General features: G+C 35.0%; 2 protein-coding genes across 2 annotated transcripts; both read left to right on the forward strand.

Annotated features, from left to right (window-relative positions):
• The first annotated feature begins 271 nt into the window (after nt 1–271).
• On the forward strand, nt 272–1,108 carry LOC120598071 (olfactory receptor 5AC2-like). The gene has a single exon (XM_039856814.1). The coding sequence runs from the start codon at nt 272–274 to the stop codon at nt 1,106–1,108; it is 837 nt and encodes a 278-aa protein (XP_039712748.1).
• Nucleotides 1,109–16,208: 15,100 nt separating this feature from the next.
• Nucleotides 16,209–17,135, forward strand: LOC120598077 (olfactory receptor 5AC1-like). Its single transcript, XM_039856825.1, has one exon. It carries the CDS (start codon nt 16,212–16,214, stop codon nt 17,133–17,135), a length of 924 nt encoding a protein of 307 aa, XP_039712759.1. The 5' UTR covers nt 16,209–16,211.
• Nucleotides 17,136–17,479: the final 344 nt, after the last annotated feature.

A 17,479-nucleotide genomic window follows, 5' to 3' on the forward strand; every position in this document is an offset into this window, starting at 1 on the left:
GAGTCCCCCCCCCAATTTTAGGTCAAATACCTAAAAACAGAATTTGTAAATAGACTTAGTATAGGATGAAGGTTAAACTTTAAAAACTACTTATTAAATGGAAAACAACTCTAAAGTATAATTTAATTTGCAAATAAAATATCACTACTTGTGTTATCTCTAAATTGTCTTTGTCACATATTTTCTCATTACAGTGATCAAGTGTGTATATGTCAGAAGGAAGCAAGACTCTGGTGACTGTATTTGTTCTCACAGGACTTACAGAGCAACCATGTCTGCAGGTCCTCCTCTTGTGTTTCTGATTATCTACCTCACCACCATGATGGGCAATCTTGGACTGATGGCTCTTATTTGGAAGGATGCCCATCTTCACACACCCATGTACTTGTTCCTTGGTGGTTTAGCCTTTGCAGATGCTTGCACTTCAACTTCTGTTACTCCTAGGATGCTGGTCAATTTCTTAGACAAGACTGCAATGATACCCCTAGCTGAGTGTATCACCCGATTTTATTTTTTTGCCTCCAGTGCAACTACAGAATGTTTTCTCCTGGTAGTAATGGCCTACGATCGCTATGTAGCCATATGCAACCCCTTGCTTTATCCAGTGATGATGTCCAACAGACTCTGTACTCAACTGATAAGAATTTCATACGCATTAGGTTTTCTGCAGCCTCTAATTCATGTGAGCTTTTTGCTAAGATTAACTTTCTGCAGGTCTAACATAATACATTATTTCTACTGTGAAATTTTACAACTATTCAAAATTTCATGCAATGACCCATCTATCAATGCACTAATGATATTTATTTTTGCAGCTTTTATAGAAATATCCACTTTAATGACCATCATAATCTCTTATGCTCGTGTTCTCTTTGACATTCTGAAGAAAAAGTCTGCAAATGGCAGAAGCAAAGCTTTCTCCACGTGCAGTGCCCACCTGCTCTCAGTCTCATTGTACTATGGCACTCTCATCTTCATGTATGTGAGCCATGCATCTGGCCTAGCTGAAGATCAGGACAAAATGTATTCTCTATTTTACACAATTATAATTCCCCTGCGAAACTCATTTATTTACAGCTTGAGAAATAAAGAGGTTATAGGTGCCTAGAGAAGAGTTGCAAAGAAGTAAACAGTTGCCAAGGGAAATTTCAAATAGTTTCTCTTTTTACCCTTTGCATAAACAAGTCCCCAAGTCTTATAGATTAGCCCCTGCACCAGAGGGCTAGTGGTCAGGGTGGTCACTGAACACTGGGTAAAGGAACCAGCTTCACACAATGTTTACTTGAATTTGAGTCCAGTTAAAGTTACTACTCCAGTTCAAATGACTCAAATCATTCACAGTTGATTTATTAAAATGTTGTAATTCCTTTTTATCTGAATATTTAGTTTTCGAAAATTTTTGATCTGCTAGGAACTCCTCTCTCAAATTATATTTAACAGTCGACGGTAACTGAGGCTGGTGTATAAGTACGAGTCATTTAGTTCCTGACTGATCCTAGTTCCCTGAGCTAGATCTGTATGTTAATAGGGTTCTGTGATGCTCTACCACACCATAATAACATGATAAAGACTTAAATTATTATCGGAAATTTTTCTGAAATAAACATTTCAGAATAAACAGGGAGGAAAATTAAGAAAATGAAAAGGTTTAAAAAATGGATGCACCTTAAAAAGGATTGGCTTGCATTTAAATAATGAAACATCAAAATTTAAAACTTCCCATATCTAGAAGACCACATATTAACTTTTATATAAGATATTATATGATACAGTAGTATGTGGAAATTTGCAGATTTGGAAAAAAATCTCAAGATATAGCCTTCTCAAATATTACAGATCTCCTGTACTATATTTACATGAGTAATTTGCGATAGCAAGACTGGTCAAACATTTGCATAGGGATTGCTTTGCTATACTACAAGAGGCTGAAGGCAAGGTTGAGAAACTGGTTAAGTGGGTGCAAAATTGAGATAGTGGTAAAACTGAGATGAGGTTCTTGCAGTCCTGGCTACCAATTTACTTCCAATTCAGTGAGAGGATTACATTAATAAATACACTAATTTATTTTAGTATAATAAAAATTACACCTCTCTCTCTCTTTTTTTTTTACAAAGACATAATTGTGTTCCTTGAGCAATCTGTTTGTTCAAGCATTGTGTTTAGGAAAAAAGAATTTATAAGAAAGAAAAATGAAATACAAATTGTTGAAACTGGAATGAAATGTCATTCTTGTTGAAGTATTTTAGAAGTTATTTTTAGTTTTCTTTGTTGTAATTCCAACAGATACACCAAAATACTTATTTAAAATGAAAACACAGTATGTATCATAAATTTATTATTTGACACGGGTATAAATTTTAAAATTTAATACGTTTGTATGGGTCTATAATTTTATTCCTACAGATACTCACTGACAAATTTATTTTTAATATACACAACTGAGATGCATTATTTTTAGAAATACTATTAATATCCATAAGGCTCGATTAATTTTACTGTCTTGGTGGCTAACTTAATTCAGGAAATTTTTGTTTTGTAAATGAGGATTTTTTTATTAAAATTATTGGGGTGATATTGGTTAATAAAATTATATCAGTTTCAAGTGAACAATTAAATAATATGTATACTGCATTGTGTATTTGCCACCCAAAGTTAAATTACCTTCCGTCACAAAATATTTGACCCCTTTTAACCTTATCTACATCCCCCCTATCCCTCTTCCCTCTGGTAACCACTAAACTGTTGTCTATGTCCATAAGTCTCTGTTTGTCTTTCATGTTTGTTTGTTGCTTTCATTTTCATATCCCACATATAAGTGAAATCATATAATTCTCAACTTTTTCTGTCTGATTTATTTCTCTTAGCATGACTGTCTCAAGATCCATCTATGTTGCAAATGGTAGTATCTCTTCTTATGTGTTATCCTTACCAGGTTTTGGTATTTGGGTAATGCTGGCCTCATAAAATAAATTAGGAAGGATTTCTTCTTCTTCAATTTTTGAAAGAGTTTGAGAAGAACAGGTATTAGATCATCTTTGACTGTTTGGTAGGATTTACTAGTGAAGCCATCTGGTCCTGGACTTTTACCTTTTGGGAGGTTTTTGATGATTATTTCATTTTCCTTACGGTTGTTGTTCGGTCTATTTAGATTTTTCAGTTCTTCATGATCCAGTCTGAGATGGTCGTATATTTCTAAGAACTTGTTCATTTCTTCTAGGTTATTGAATTTATGGCATATAATCTTCTTGTATGATACTTTGTAGTTTGCTAACATCTGTCATAACTTCTCTTTCATGTGCATCGCAACATATGATCTATCCTTGAGAATGTTCCATGTGCACTAGAAAAGAATGTATAATCTGGTGTTTTGGGATGAAAGGCTCTATAAATGTTGATTATGTCCAGTTGGGCTAATGTGTCAGTTATTGCTGATATTTCCTTGTTGATTTTCTGTTTGGGTGATCTATCCACAGATGACAGTGGGTTATTTAGATCCCATACTATCATTGTGTTTTTGTCAATTTCTCCCTTTAGTTCTGTTACTGGTTGTTTTATACATCTTGATATTCCCTGATTGGGAGCATATATATTGATAAGTGTTATGTCTTCTTGATGTATTGTCACTTTTATCATTATGAAGCGTCCATTTTGTCTCTTGTTACCTTTTTTATCTTGAAGTCTATTTCATTAGCTATGACACACCTGCTTTTCTCTGGTTGCTATTTGCTTGGAGTATTGTTTTCCACCCTTTTGCTTTGAGTCTATATTTGACCTTGCTGGTGAGATGTGGCTCTCGAAGGCAGCATATTGTTGAGTTTTGTTTTTTGATACAGTTTACTATTCTGTGCCTTTTTATTGGTGAAATCAGTCCATTTACATTTAAGGTGATTCTTGATATATGAGGTTTTCCTATAGCCATTTTATCTTTTGTTTTCCGGTAGCTCAGTGCTTCCATCGTTTCTTTGCCCTTATGTTTCAGTCTTATTTTAATTTGCTGGTGTTCTATGATTTTTCTTTCTGTTCCTTCTTGTTTTATGTTATGTGTTTTAGTTCTCGATTTTTGGGGGGTGGGAATGTGGTTACTATTAAGTTTATGTAAAGGAAAGTTTTATATATACAGTAGTTCTTTTCTTCTGCTTTTCTTATCTCCATTCTCCTTTGCAGAGTCAGATCTTTACTCCCTCCTCTTTTCTGTTTTTGTTGTCTCAAATTATTCTTATTTTTGCTGTGATTTCATGTCTAGGTTGCAGTAGCTATCATTTTCTCTTTTTAAAGTGTTTTTTGACCTCTAACCATTATGTAATACTTGAGTTTATAATACCCTATTCTTAATAAGAGTTGCACTTTCCTGTTTCTGTCTATCTGTTAGTCATCTTACTCTTAGTTTTATATTTTTCTGTCCTTTTGATTCAGATAGGATGACTTGTAATGCAGGCCTTGTAGTGGAAAATTCCCTCAGCTTTTGTATGTCTGAAAAGGTCTTTATTTCTCCTTTATATCTAAAGGAGAATTTTGTTAGATATATTATTCATGGCTGGAAATTCCTTTCAATAGTTTGAATATTTGGTTCTACTTCCTTCTAGCTTGTAAAGTTTCTTCTAGCTGAAATGTCTGATGATAGTCTAATGAGTTTTCCTTTATAGGTTACCATCTTCTTTACCCTGGCTGCCTTGAGATTTCTTTGTCATTAATTTTTGACAGTTTTAATATAATATGTCTTGGAAAAGGCTTTTTTGGATTGAGATAATTAGGTGTTCTGTTTGCATCTTGGATTTTAGGATACATTTCTTTCCATAGGTTTTGGAAACTCTCAATAACTATTTGTTTGAATATGCTCTCTCTTCCCTTCTTCCTCTTTTCTCCTTTTGGTGTACTTATTCTTTTATTGTTTTTTACTGATGGCATCAGATAGTTCTTGTAGACTTCTTTCATTTTTTTCACCCTCAAGTCTCTTTCTTTTTTCATGTATCATTTCCAGATTTCTGTCTTAGATACCACTAATTCTTTCCTCTATGTGTTCAGCTCTATTTCCTAAGCTTGCTATTTTGTTCTTCATTCATTTTATTGAGTTCTTCAGCTCAAGAAGTTCTATTTGGTTCTTTTTTAGAGTTTCAGTCTCCTTGGTAAAGTATTCCTTTTATTCATTAATCTTGCTTCTGAGCTCACTGAACTGTTGATCAGAATTTTCTTGTATCTCATTGAGTTTTTTCAGAAGTGCAATCTTGAATTCTCTGTTATTTAAATAGTATATTTCTATATCTTTAAGTTTATTTTCTGGAGGTTTTTCATTTTCTTTCTGAGCTGCCTTGTTCCCTTGGTTGTTCATGGTGTTTGATGGATTATTTCTCCGCCTAGGGATTAATGGGAGGTACTCCATTTTAAAAAACAACAACAACAACAACTTATTTTTATTAAGAGTAATCACTTTTTAGCATATTGATAAGAAGAGGTTTTTCTTTTCTTTCTTTTTTTTTTTTTATTAGGTGGCACCCAAGTCTCTTGCACTGTCCAAGCCTTCTGAATTTCTGCTTTGTGGCTAAAAATGTCCTTTATTCCCTGAGGAGGTGTGTCTCCTCTGTTACCAGGTCTCTTCAGTCCAGGGCTCTACCCCTGTGGGAGAATGTGAAAGTCAATGGGGTTCCAAGTCTCTGAAGAGCCCCTGAAGTCCTGGTGCTACCCCAACAGCCAGATGCAATGCTTTGCTGTTTCCTTCCAAATCAGCCTGGATAGGTGTGGGCTGGGTGAGTCAGGAGAAGCCAGAGGTATGTCTGTAGCTGTTTTCCTTCCAGTAATGTTGGCCACCAAGCTTCAGCTGCCTTGCTTCTATATATCCACCCCTAGCAGTGGTACCAGCTGCAGTATGTGTCTCAGTTTTCACTGCTGCAGTTTCCCCTTGGGCTCGCTGCTAGCTCTGGGAGGGTCACGGGAGGCAGCCCTGATTTGGTTTTCTGCCTGGCAATACCGAATGCTGTGTGGAATATGCTGATCACTTGGGCAAAACTGGTCGGGCTTCAAATAATCAAAAGAGCCACCTAATTCCCCCCTTCCTCAGATCTTGCGGGAAGTTCTGGGAGAAATTGACAAAAACACAATTATAGTCTGTAGCACTGGTCTCCATTCTTCTCCCTTTCCTGCTCCCTTGCTTGCCCAATTTGCCCACCATCAGATGCTCTGATGCACAGATATCTCAGACATGTTTGTGTACTAGGCTGGGTGTTACCTGTTGGATTGCAGCTGTTTGGTTTGCTGTCATTTCAAAGGGAGAGGTCGGGGGAGATCTCTCATGCTGCCATGCTTCTGACCTAGATATCCTCAAATACGTTATTCTTGAGCAAGTTGCTTTATAAGAGTTTCGTATAGAAAAATTATTTGTGATTAAATGATATTAAGTTCATGTGTTTTAAATACATATATCCTCTTAAAGCATTTTAAGGTAATTATATATCCTCTTAAAGCATTTTAAGGTAATTATAGTCACTTTTAAAAGTAATTTTAAACAAGTGAAGTTCTCTTCTGACATTAAAACTTTGATCTAAATATATCACAAATATTTAGACAAATGTTTATCAATAATTTTCAAAATAAGAAGAGAAAAATTTTTAATATGTATGAATTTCAATTTAATTCTGACAGATAATATCAATGAAAATTGTTATTAAAAGTATTAGAGATACAAAATTTATTTTTTTAGGAATAAGTATCCATCTGAAAATTTTCAATGTTTCCAATTAATCTTCTTATATTGGTGTCTCATTTTAGAGGAACTAATTAAATTAAAATTTTATTGTATCTTCTATCACCTTTTACTTTTTTCCTTCTTGTATGGTATCCATTGCATGCCTTTTGATGTTCTTATTTATATTCTTGTATTTTAGTGATGAATAAAACAAAAATCTTTGTCTAAATAAATGAGCAAAGTTTTTCTGTTTCTGCTATATTTCTTTCTTGATGTATGATTCTTAGATGACAACATCTAGGATTTCTATATTGCTTAACATACAATTTTATAGAAAATTCTGTATATAACTTAGTGTTCAAACTAGAGAATAGTCTACAAAACTCTAGGTATTTCCTACACCCATTGTCCCCATTGAGCCTAAAGCAGCTTTGTGCATCCAAGTGTGCAGTTTTTATTACATGAGGGTCCCTACCACCTTGGCGACAGCTAATTAGATAAGAAGTCACATGATTCAATACCTTACAATCCACAGGCCTCCCATTTTATTCTGTCGTTTGTTTCTGTGGACACCATCTTCATGTACATCCATCCTATGTCTAATAATGCACTGGGTCAAGCCATGCGAATATGATTTTATATCACTATAAATATAAGAATATCTGAAACTATAATATTAATAATGCTAGCTACTCAAGGAAACTACTGAATTTTCTGTATGGACCAGAAAAATTCCAGATCAGAAATAGTCTAATGATATATATCAGTGGAACTCATCCATATCTCATATACCAAGGGACATATTGACCACTTGTAATTTCACATATATATAAATTATGATAACAGTATAGATAATGGGCATTTGACATGTATAAAATAGGTTGTTATGAGCACTGGAATTCATCACAAATAACATGTTAAAGATTCTTCAATATCCTGGGAAACTGGAGCACCTTTTATAGCTGTGCCATACGTAAATTTTGGAGATGAACCTGAACAGATAAGTTGAAAATAAAGTTTGGAGACATTTTGAATGGCTAACTGAGGATGAGGAGCTTTGTTCAATTTGCAATAGAGATTCACAGGTTTTTATTATGGAGTGACTTGATAAGAGCTAAACAAGATTTGTGATAGCTCTTATGTGCAGATATCATGCTCAGACGTGCTGGTGTGCAGTTTGGGTGTTTTTTGTTGAGTTTTAGATGTTCGGCTTATTGTTGTTTCAAGGGGAGAGATCTGGGGACGTCTCTCACTCGGCCATGTTTTCCGTTGAACTGTGGCTCATAGCACTGGTCGTCCACTAGGATTTCAAATGTAGCTTACAGGGCTGGCCACATTTGCTGTGATTGGAAAGGCCACTCACAACGATGGCTGCTCAGCTGTGAACACTTAGTCCTAAATCACTCAGAGCTGAGCTTGGAAGCAAGCCAATAACAGTGCTCCGGGCAGTCCTCAGGTTGGGTGGGGCAGGGTCTCAGAGAGACAGTGGCAGTCTGATCAAAACAGCCTCAGTCTTGCTGAAAATCTGGTAACTGTCGTGAGTTCCCACTTAAGACCCAGGTCACAGCAAGACCAGCTGCTGTCCGAGACTGACCCACAGGCCCTCAAAATCCGCCCAAGTTCATGATGGCAGCAGTGATCTGCCTACCCCTACCAATGAAGTGCGGCTCACAGCTGTGGTCGCCTGCTGGGAATGGAAATGTAGTTTACAGGGCTGTCCACTTTTGCTGTGATTGGAAAGGCCACTCACAAGGATGGCCGCCTCACTGTGAATCACTCAGAGCTGAGCTTGGCAGCAAGCCAATAATACCTGCCCGAGGCAGTCTGCAGGTTGGGTGGGGAGGGGTCTCAGAGAGACAGTAGCTGTCAGATCAAAACAGCCTCAGTCTTGCTGGAAATTTGGTAACTGTTGTAAATTCCCGCAGATGACCCAGATCACAGCAAGACCAACTGCTATCTGGAACTGGCCCACGAGTCCCTGATATCTGCCCAAGTTCATGTTGGCGGCAGAGATCTGCCTGACCTTATCTCTGAAATGAGGATCGCAGCACTGGCCACTATTGCTGGGATTAGAAACTCAGCTCACAACAATGGCCGCCTAGCTGTGAATACTTCACTTTGAATCACTCAGCTCAGGGCTTGGCAACCAACCATAAACAACTTTTCCCAGCAGTCTGTAGGTTAGGTGGGTTGGGCTGATCCCCTCAGACCAGCGTCTCCTAATAGCTCTGTGGAAGGGGTCTGCACAATCAAGCTGGCATGGTCTATAGTGGGGCCGGATTAAGGCACAATGGTGGCTGCCTTTCCAACCTTCTTTCTGACACTAGTTAATGGAGACTTTTTCAGAATGAATCCCGCGTGAGGCTCAGACCCACTGTCGATGTCCCAGGTGAGTGTCCACAGGTCAGAAAGCCTTTGCGTAGGTCCTTCAAAGGGACATCTAGGGGCTCAGTCACCTTCTGTCTCACCTAGATGGCCAGAATCTCCTCTAGTCTCGACAGTCAGAGTTATTGGAATCTCCTCTTCCTTGGGCTGGGATCCCTGGGCTGGGGAACCCTCAGATTAGACCAGAACCTCCCTCTCCTTCAGGAGAGCCTCTGCAGCCTCACTCTCCCTCCCAGTGATCCTCCACCACCTGCGGGTGCGGGTCCAGCCCGATTCAGGACTTTGCTCCTCCTACCGGCTTTGATGTGACTCCTTTACATTATTAGATGGAAGTGTTATGATCAGCTGGACTTCACGTGATTCTTCATGTTGATTATTTTATAATTTGGTTGTAATTTCAATGCAGTCCTGGGAGGAGACAAATCCTGCTTTTACCTAGTCCACCATCTTCCCCCTAATCTGCTAAACAAGATTTGAATGCATGATCTAATATATGGACATGCACGCAGAACATTAAACACCTAACAAATGAATGAAATAACTATGATGCATTAGACGAACTATGAGAAAAAGACAAATTAAGTGAGAAATTAAAAATAAATCTCCTACCACCACACATCATCCCTAAACCAATGAACCCTGTTTCAATGAATGCTACAATCCAAAAACAAAAATTAAAAAACTGCCCTATAGATAGAAGATTGGCTAACTGATTTCATTGGAACATTTTATTGGACTGAGACAAAATCATAGCAGTTCAACAGAAATACTGTAAGATATTTTAATGTATGGCAATATGTTAAGTGTTAATTAGCATTCTAGCTATAGAGGAAAATAAAAATCTTTAAGTTGCTGCTGTGTTACTGTCTTTCTCACTGATCTAATTCAGAGAAAAGCATTAAAATGTCTGAACACTGAACACTAGTGAGATATTCAGGAGGATAATTTCTTTCCATAGTCTACCTGCGGATAAGGCTACTTCTTACATAGGAAAATCTGTCCCATAGATTTCTACTCCTCTACTCCCAGTAATATGCTAAACAAACAAACAAAACAAACAAAAACCACTAAAAAAGGCAGTCCGAGTTACCACCAAATCAAGGAGAAGGAAGGGATATTGTCTTCTCCTCCCTACTTTCCTACTTCCATGATCTTTGTAAATGCTCCCAGAACCCAATAAACAAAATTCCTTAGAATTCCAGGTGCAATGGAGAGTAGACTTGTAAAGAAGTTAGAATCCTCTAACCAAACGCCTTCATTTTTTACAGGTGAGGAATGTTAATGTTACACTATGCAGAATTAACAGAGGCAGCTCCTTATCACTTCGATACTCACTGAACACTTCTATATTCAATAAGATGCCACCTGGGAAGAAGAGACACCATCAGTTATCAGAGTTCAAGAGTCTGTTGCAGTCATGAGGCTCAAGATTTGTGTTGTGAGAAATGGTAAAAGAGGTCAAGTACAGTAAAAGTCAAAAGCTGGAATGAAGACACTGAGTACTGGTTGAGTAAGAGAGTATTAGAAGAGGGCCAGACTGCCTTGAGGGAGGGTGGGGAGAAGAAAGCTTCCTCTTGGACTGGGCAAGAAAGCATTTTATGTCCAAGAGTAAAATATAATATAATGTTTAAAAGTTACTGCTCTGACAAGAAAGCACAAAGTATTTAATTTGTACAAACCATAAAGGTACGTAAGACAGCATAATTTCCTTTTTCACTGAGTGAATCTCACTCAGTTACTATATTACAAGTATCTCTCAGAAGAAGCCTTTGTAACTGAAAAAAGCTGAGCCATAAATTCTCATATTTGTCAGAAATTTGGAGTTTTAATATCTTGTACCTAGATCAGATTTTGTTTTATGTTCTACTTTTGTCCAGGGCAATGAAAAGCACAAGCTCATAATTCTCAGCATTTTCAGACTTGGAAAATCTTATGGCCTGCTTATGTTACTGAAGAAAACATAATGCCAGCAACTGGCACTTTCAGGGCTTCTACCTGGGTTCACAAGCTCTGTCAGCCTCACTCACAAGGCATACGAGTTCCTCTTCTCACAGAGGCAGCATGTTAGGCAGAAACCTCCTGGGCCTTGAGAGATACTGGGTGGCTTGGCCACTTTCCAAGAAGAACACTTTTCATTCTTATAACAACAAAAGAAAAACAAAAGAATAGATTCTGAATATTTTTCTTAGCAATATTGAGTACAGAAGTCACAAATGAAATTCTTATTTTTAACTTCAACTCCTAAATCCATTTTATTGTTGAAAAAATATCAGAATCATATGCCTGAAAAATCTACTAACTTCACCAGACAAAACTTTGTATAAGGGATTATTGGATATGTTTTTGGATGAGAGAAAGGAAATACAGGCTTTCGATCTTTCTTCTGAGAGCCATGGGAAGTTATTTAAGGGTTCAAGTGGAGTTGTGGCTGTGAGCGTGAGAACTGTGAATCTTAGCAGTTTGGCTTCTTATAAAGATGACTTGACCCAAATGTAGAGAATGGTACGAGAAAATATTAGAAGATACACATAGGTTTTTAAAAGGGTAAATCAGTGTTCCAGGCAGGAGATGACGTTTACTTGAATTTGGAAAGAAGTAGATGGTTTCGACAGACATTAAAGCTGTGAATTTGATAATGGTTCTGGCATGGGTTTGGGCAGGGAGGGGGAATTCAGCATCAGGGATGACTCTCAGGCTTGTTTCTTTAAAAATAGGGTAAATGGTAATATGATTAATGAGGAATGGGGAGACAGGCTGGGGTCCAGGTTTAGTGATTGGGTTTGAAAAATTCTATTTGGATTTGGACATGTTGAATTTGATGACCTTTGAGATGTCTGAAGAAACTATTAGGTGATTGGATGTGGCAACATCAAGAGTTATCAGATAAAGGAAATGAATACGTCCTAAAAAATTGCTCAGAAGCAGTTTGTCAAGTTGTCCTCACAGTGAACCCTAATGACACAAAGTGTGGTTCTAATTGTTACACTCAGGCGTGTCTGGGGTGATTTGCTGATTAGCTCACAATGCCCAGTAGAACAACTGTGCCTTCATCCTACAGGGAATTCAAGGGTAACTTCCATGGAGGGAACTCTAACGTTCTTTTTACTTTTATTCTGAATAGAGTTGAAAGAGTACAAATAAATATGTCCCTGCAGTTGAGGTTTCCAAGAAAAATTTTTGCACACGTTAACACTGCTTCATTCTGCACCTTCCACTTTTCTTCATAAAAGGGTTTTAAGAGGAGATACAGCCATAGACATGAGAGCAGTGATGGCCTCATCAGTCTGGCAATTTATAAGGATGACTCTGGCCCTAGTGTAGAGTATGGTAGAGAGAAATATATAATTTTTATTTTTTTCTTTAAAAACCCAATACCTTTACTTCATAAATCAAGCAATTTCTTAATATCTCAAAGACTTACAGGAACCGAGTGGGACATCAAGATCTGCCTAATTTTCATTATCATAGTTTTTTCAATATGCCTATTTGATAATGAAATGTCAAGGTAAGAAATAAAAATCCTGGCAAGCCTATGAGATTTTCTGCTTCTCTTCAGGACAAAATTCTTGATGCCACACATGCACAATAAGATTTCTTTTTAATAGTAAATTTGGAATAATACAAAAATGAGAAAAATGAAAAAAATAATGATAATGACTCAAAAGTTTTAGAGGTTATTTCAACTAGAGAAAATTTTTTTTGTCATAATATGGGCAACTAAATTATGCTGCTCAAACTTCCTTAATTTATTTTTGGGATCATGAGAAGATGAACTAAAATCACCAATGAGAACTTTCTAAGGCTCCTAAAATGTATGGTAAGATTGTGTGTGTGGGGTGTGTGTGTGTGTGTGTGTGTGTGTAATGCCTAATAACCCTTGACCTAATTATGAAAATTGGAAATATCAATTATGGCTTCAGAGTTGGCAAGAAAGACAGGACAAAACCTCTGCTTTGAAAACTAAATGATTGCCCTCAGTGTCCATAAGGCTAGTTTTCGGCAAAGACATATCATTCAGGCTTCTTGCTGCTTGTGTTGTTTCCAGGTCTCCTTCTGGTACTTTAAAAGATAAATGTTTAAAGACAATTTTTTTCTTATTCTATTCTCAGTGAAGATAGAAAATAATATCATTCTCCCTAATGCTGAACCATTAAGAAAAATATTGCCTTTGGGCCTATTTTAAAGTCGAACAAATCCAATTTTAGTAAATAGGTAATTTTCATGTATTTTAATCAACAATAAGTATGTATATAAATTTGTTATTCATTTTATTTGAAGAAACAACTGAACTTACACATCAAATTATAGGTGGATTTTTCTCCAAGATAATCTAAGAGTCTCTGCATTCACTTCCAAATATCTTGGGAGTTCTTTTGAATTTACATTTAGAAAAAAATTGTATATTACAAAACAAATTCCAATTATTTAAAGACCACATCAAATATTCCATCTATAAATATTGACAAAAATTATAAAATATTTACCAATATATCCTACAAGAAAGGTACTTAGATATGAAGAAAACTGTATTAAAAAAAACTTATTGTACTTGTATACCTAACTTCATTTATTTTCAAAATGCCTTTGCCTATTTAAGAGAGAGAGAGAAATTGCTGTCAATGGTTGAAGTCAGATATCACTGAAAATAGTCAAAAATATATGCTACATAATCCAAAAATTCTGAACTTAAAAATAGTTTTACAAAAAGTTTTACTTATAATTAATTCCTTTTTATCAAAATTTTATTGCTATCTACTAAATGCAAAAATAGCATTGTTATTCTTGTTTCTCTCATTTTCTCTTTCTCACTATTAACTCTCTTATGACTCTTTAAATATATCTCTCTATATATAATTGTGTAAATGGGATACCATATATTGTGTTTTTATCACAAAAGCTTTTTTGGAAGTCTATTTTTTTCTCTCCTCCTCTCCTTTATTCTCTCCTCTCACCTACACCAAGATGAAAAATATTAACCTGCAGTCTACCATTTCATAAAGTCTTTATATTTATATTTTTATATACAAATGTGTTCATAGATATACATAGAGTGAGAATTTTAAGACTTTACTGTCTGTAGGTTTAATGTGATCACCTCATATACATTTCTCTGTATCTTACTTTTCTCACTTTCATAACAACTATGGAAATTTCCTTGAGTCACCGGTAGAGCAATACTTATCTTTAAATGACGCCATAATATTGATTAGTTCACCAGGATTTGTTCAACTGTTGTTTCAGCGTGATTGGTTTTCATATTATTTTTCAGTCTTTTGCCATCATGGAAACTGCTGCGGTAGACTTTTCTTCCTATGAAGTGATGTTATTGCTATAGAATGGATTTCTGGGTTGAAGAGTATGTGTATTTTTATTCTTAAGATATTGCCAAATATTTTTAAAAGGCTTTTACAGTCTCACCACTGAGTGTGAGAGTAGATTTTACCAAATTCCATAAGCAGTAAATTTTGCTAATCTAAGGAGTAAAAAATTATGTCTTATTATTATTTTATTTGTACATCTTGAGTACTGGGGAAGGTGAGCATCTTTTCCTACATTTATTGAATGTGTTGAAATATTGTTCTGTGACCTGCCCAATCAATTCCATTTTCATTTTTCTATTGAATTATCAATTTGTAATATTTCTTTGTATATGATAGGTGTTAATATTTTAACCTGTTATATGCATTATATATATATTTCTTCCAAAGTTTTATTCCTTTCACCTTATTAGAGATTTGACACATACTCCATTTTCTTGCAATTAAAAATTAGATTATATATACCTGTATCTTTCTTGTAATTTATAGATTTCTTATATTAGTCAGAGACTCTTATAATATATTTAAATTATATTTATTTCATTAATTTCCTTAGAATGTTTTAAATGCTCGTTTTTAAAATTTTTCACTTTTAAGTCCTTGATCTGGCAGCTTTTCAAAAACAGGCACAGGAAAGGGAGCCACTTTTGCTTTTTTTTCCAGATAGACAAATATAGCCATAATATTAATTGAATAAATCATCATTTTTCTCAACTGAAAAATCATCCTTGCAATATATTAAATTCTAATATATACTTGTACTCTGTCTTTGGAGTCTATTTGGTTTCGCTATTACATTTTCCTGTTTCTATACCATATCATAGTCTGTTGAATAGCTTTATGTTCTAACATTTACTGCTACATACTTGTTCATATTTTCTTTGTCTCTTCAAATAATCTTATTTTACATGGATTTTATGATTATGCTACTACATTAAAAAGTGATTAGGATTCTAAATGAAATTAATTTCAATTCTACTATAATAGTCTTCTTATCTAAGAACATATTTTGACTATTAAAAAATTGTCTACTGCCTTTTGATTAGTTCTTGAATTTTCTTCACATGGTTTCACACATTTTAAAAATTATTTCAATATATTTTAAAGTGTTATGTCTAATGTAATAGACACTTTTTTTTATTTCTCTTTTTTGTTGGTTATTGTTTTCATAGAAAAAAATCTAGTGATTATTTACATGTTCATCCTCTATCTGGTACTTATTAAACTCATAATTTTTTTATTATAACAATATAACATCAGCAAAAAATATGAATTTATGTCCTATAATTTTTATATTTTATATATTTATGATATTATTTAATATCTTAGATGTAATACAATTTCTAAGATAATACTGTATAATAATGGTCAGAGTGAGTATTTCAATCTATTCTTAACTTGAAGAGATATGCTCTATTATTTAGAAAGTGTGCTATTTAGTTTTGATAACTAATATTTAGCATCTTTTTAAAGTTTTTATCTATTTTTAAAGATTAAATATAGAAATTTTATTTCTAAAGATTTTAAAATTAGGAGATAATTATTAAATTGCAATCAATTTTTCCAAATTAAAAAATTAAAATCTTTACCTTTTTAAATAAAATTTAAAAATCTTTACGTTTTATATTTCCCCCTAATTTTTAGAACCAGTTTTGCAAATACTTATTGTTTGTAATGAATTCTTATTTAAGGGAACAGGTAAATGTTCTAATTAAAGGGGATACATAAACAAAGAAGATGCACTATTTTTTAAATGTTATTATTTTCATAATCTTTCATAACTGTGTTCATCACTTATTCTTCCATTGCAGTGATCAGCCTGAGTGGATTTAATGGAGGCAAACAAAACGCAGGTGACTGAGTTTGTTCTCATAGGACTTACAGTTCTTCCAGGGCTTCAGGTTCCTCTGTTCCTGTTGTTCTTGGTCATCTATCTCATTACCATGGTGGGCAACCTGGGACTAATTTTTCTCATCTGGAAGGACCCCCACCTTCACACCCCCATGTACTTATTCCTTGGGAGTTTAGCTTTCACAGATGCCTGTTCTTCATCCTCTGTGACTCCTAAGATGCTAATTAATTTTTTATCTAAGAATCATGTGATATCCCTGGTTGAGTGCATCATTCAATTTTACATTTTTGCTTCCAGTGCAAACACAGAATGTTTTCTCCTGGTAGTGATGGCCTATGACCGCTACGTAGCCATATGTAACCCCTTGCTTTATCCAGTAGTAATGTCCAAAATCTTTTGCATTCAATTATTAGGTGTTTCATATATTATTGGGTTTCTTCATCCCATGATGCATATCGGTTTGTTATTTAGATTAACTTTCTGCAAGTCTAATGTAATACATTATTTCTACTGTGAAATTTTACAACTGTTTAAGATTTCCTGTACTGACCCTGGAGTTAATATGCTCCTGATTTTTATATTTTCAGTCTTTATACAAGCTTTCACTTTTATGACCATCATAGTCTCTTACACCCGTGTTCTCTTTGCCATCCTGAAAAAGAAGTCTGAAAAGGGCAGGAGCAAAGCCTTCTCCACGTGCAGTGCCCACCTGCTCTCTGTCTCCCTGTTCTATGGCACTCTCTTCTTCATGTACGTGCGCCCTGGGTCTGGCCCTTCTGATGATCAAGACAAAATGTATTCTTTATTTTACACAATCATAATTCCCCTGCTAAATCCTTTTATTTATAGTCTGAGGAATAAAGAAGTCATAGGTGCCTTCAGGATAATAAAAATAAATAAATAAATAAATAAATAAATAAATAAATAAATAAATGATAGTTTTAAGGTGAATTTCGAACTTTTGTTCTTTTCAAACTTTTCACAATACAAGGCATCTAGAGTTATGCAAATTAGCCCTAGCTTCATAATTTTAACAGAGAGCTAGTGTCTATGGCAGTTGATGAGTGCTGTGTTAGTCAACTTCAATGGATTTTTGTTTCAATGGAAGATCTTAATATCACATAAAACTGAATTCTTTATGAAAATTAAGCATTTAATTTGCAATTTTGACTCTGTAAATTTCTTCTAGATTATATATGGTAGTTTGTAATTTTACTGGTATAGACATTTGCATGTTTCTTTCTTTGA

The sequence above is a fragment of the Pteropus medius genome, unplaced genomic scaffold, assembly GCF_902729225.1.
Source record: "Pteropus medius unplaced genomic scaffold, Ma_sr-lr_union100, whole genome shotgun sequence".
NCBI lineage: Eukaryota > Metazoa > Chordata > Mammalia > Chiroptera > Pteropodidae > Pteropus > Pteropus medius.

Coding starts and splice junctions, on each gene's coding strand:
- LOC120598077 (XM_039856825.1), top strand. CDS start 16,212: ATGGAGGCAAACAAAACGCAGGTGACTGAGTTTGTTCTCATAGGACTT.
- LOC120598071 (XM_039856814.1), top strand. CDS start 272: ATGTCTGCAGGTCCTCCTCTTGTGTTTCTGATTATCTACCTCACCACC.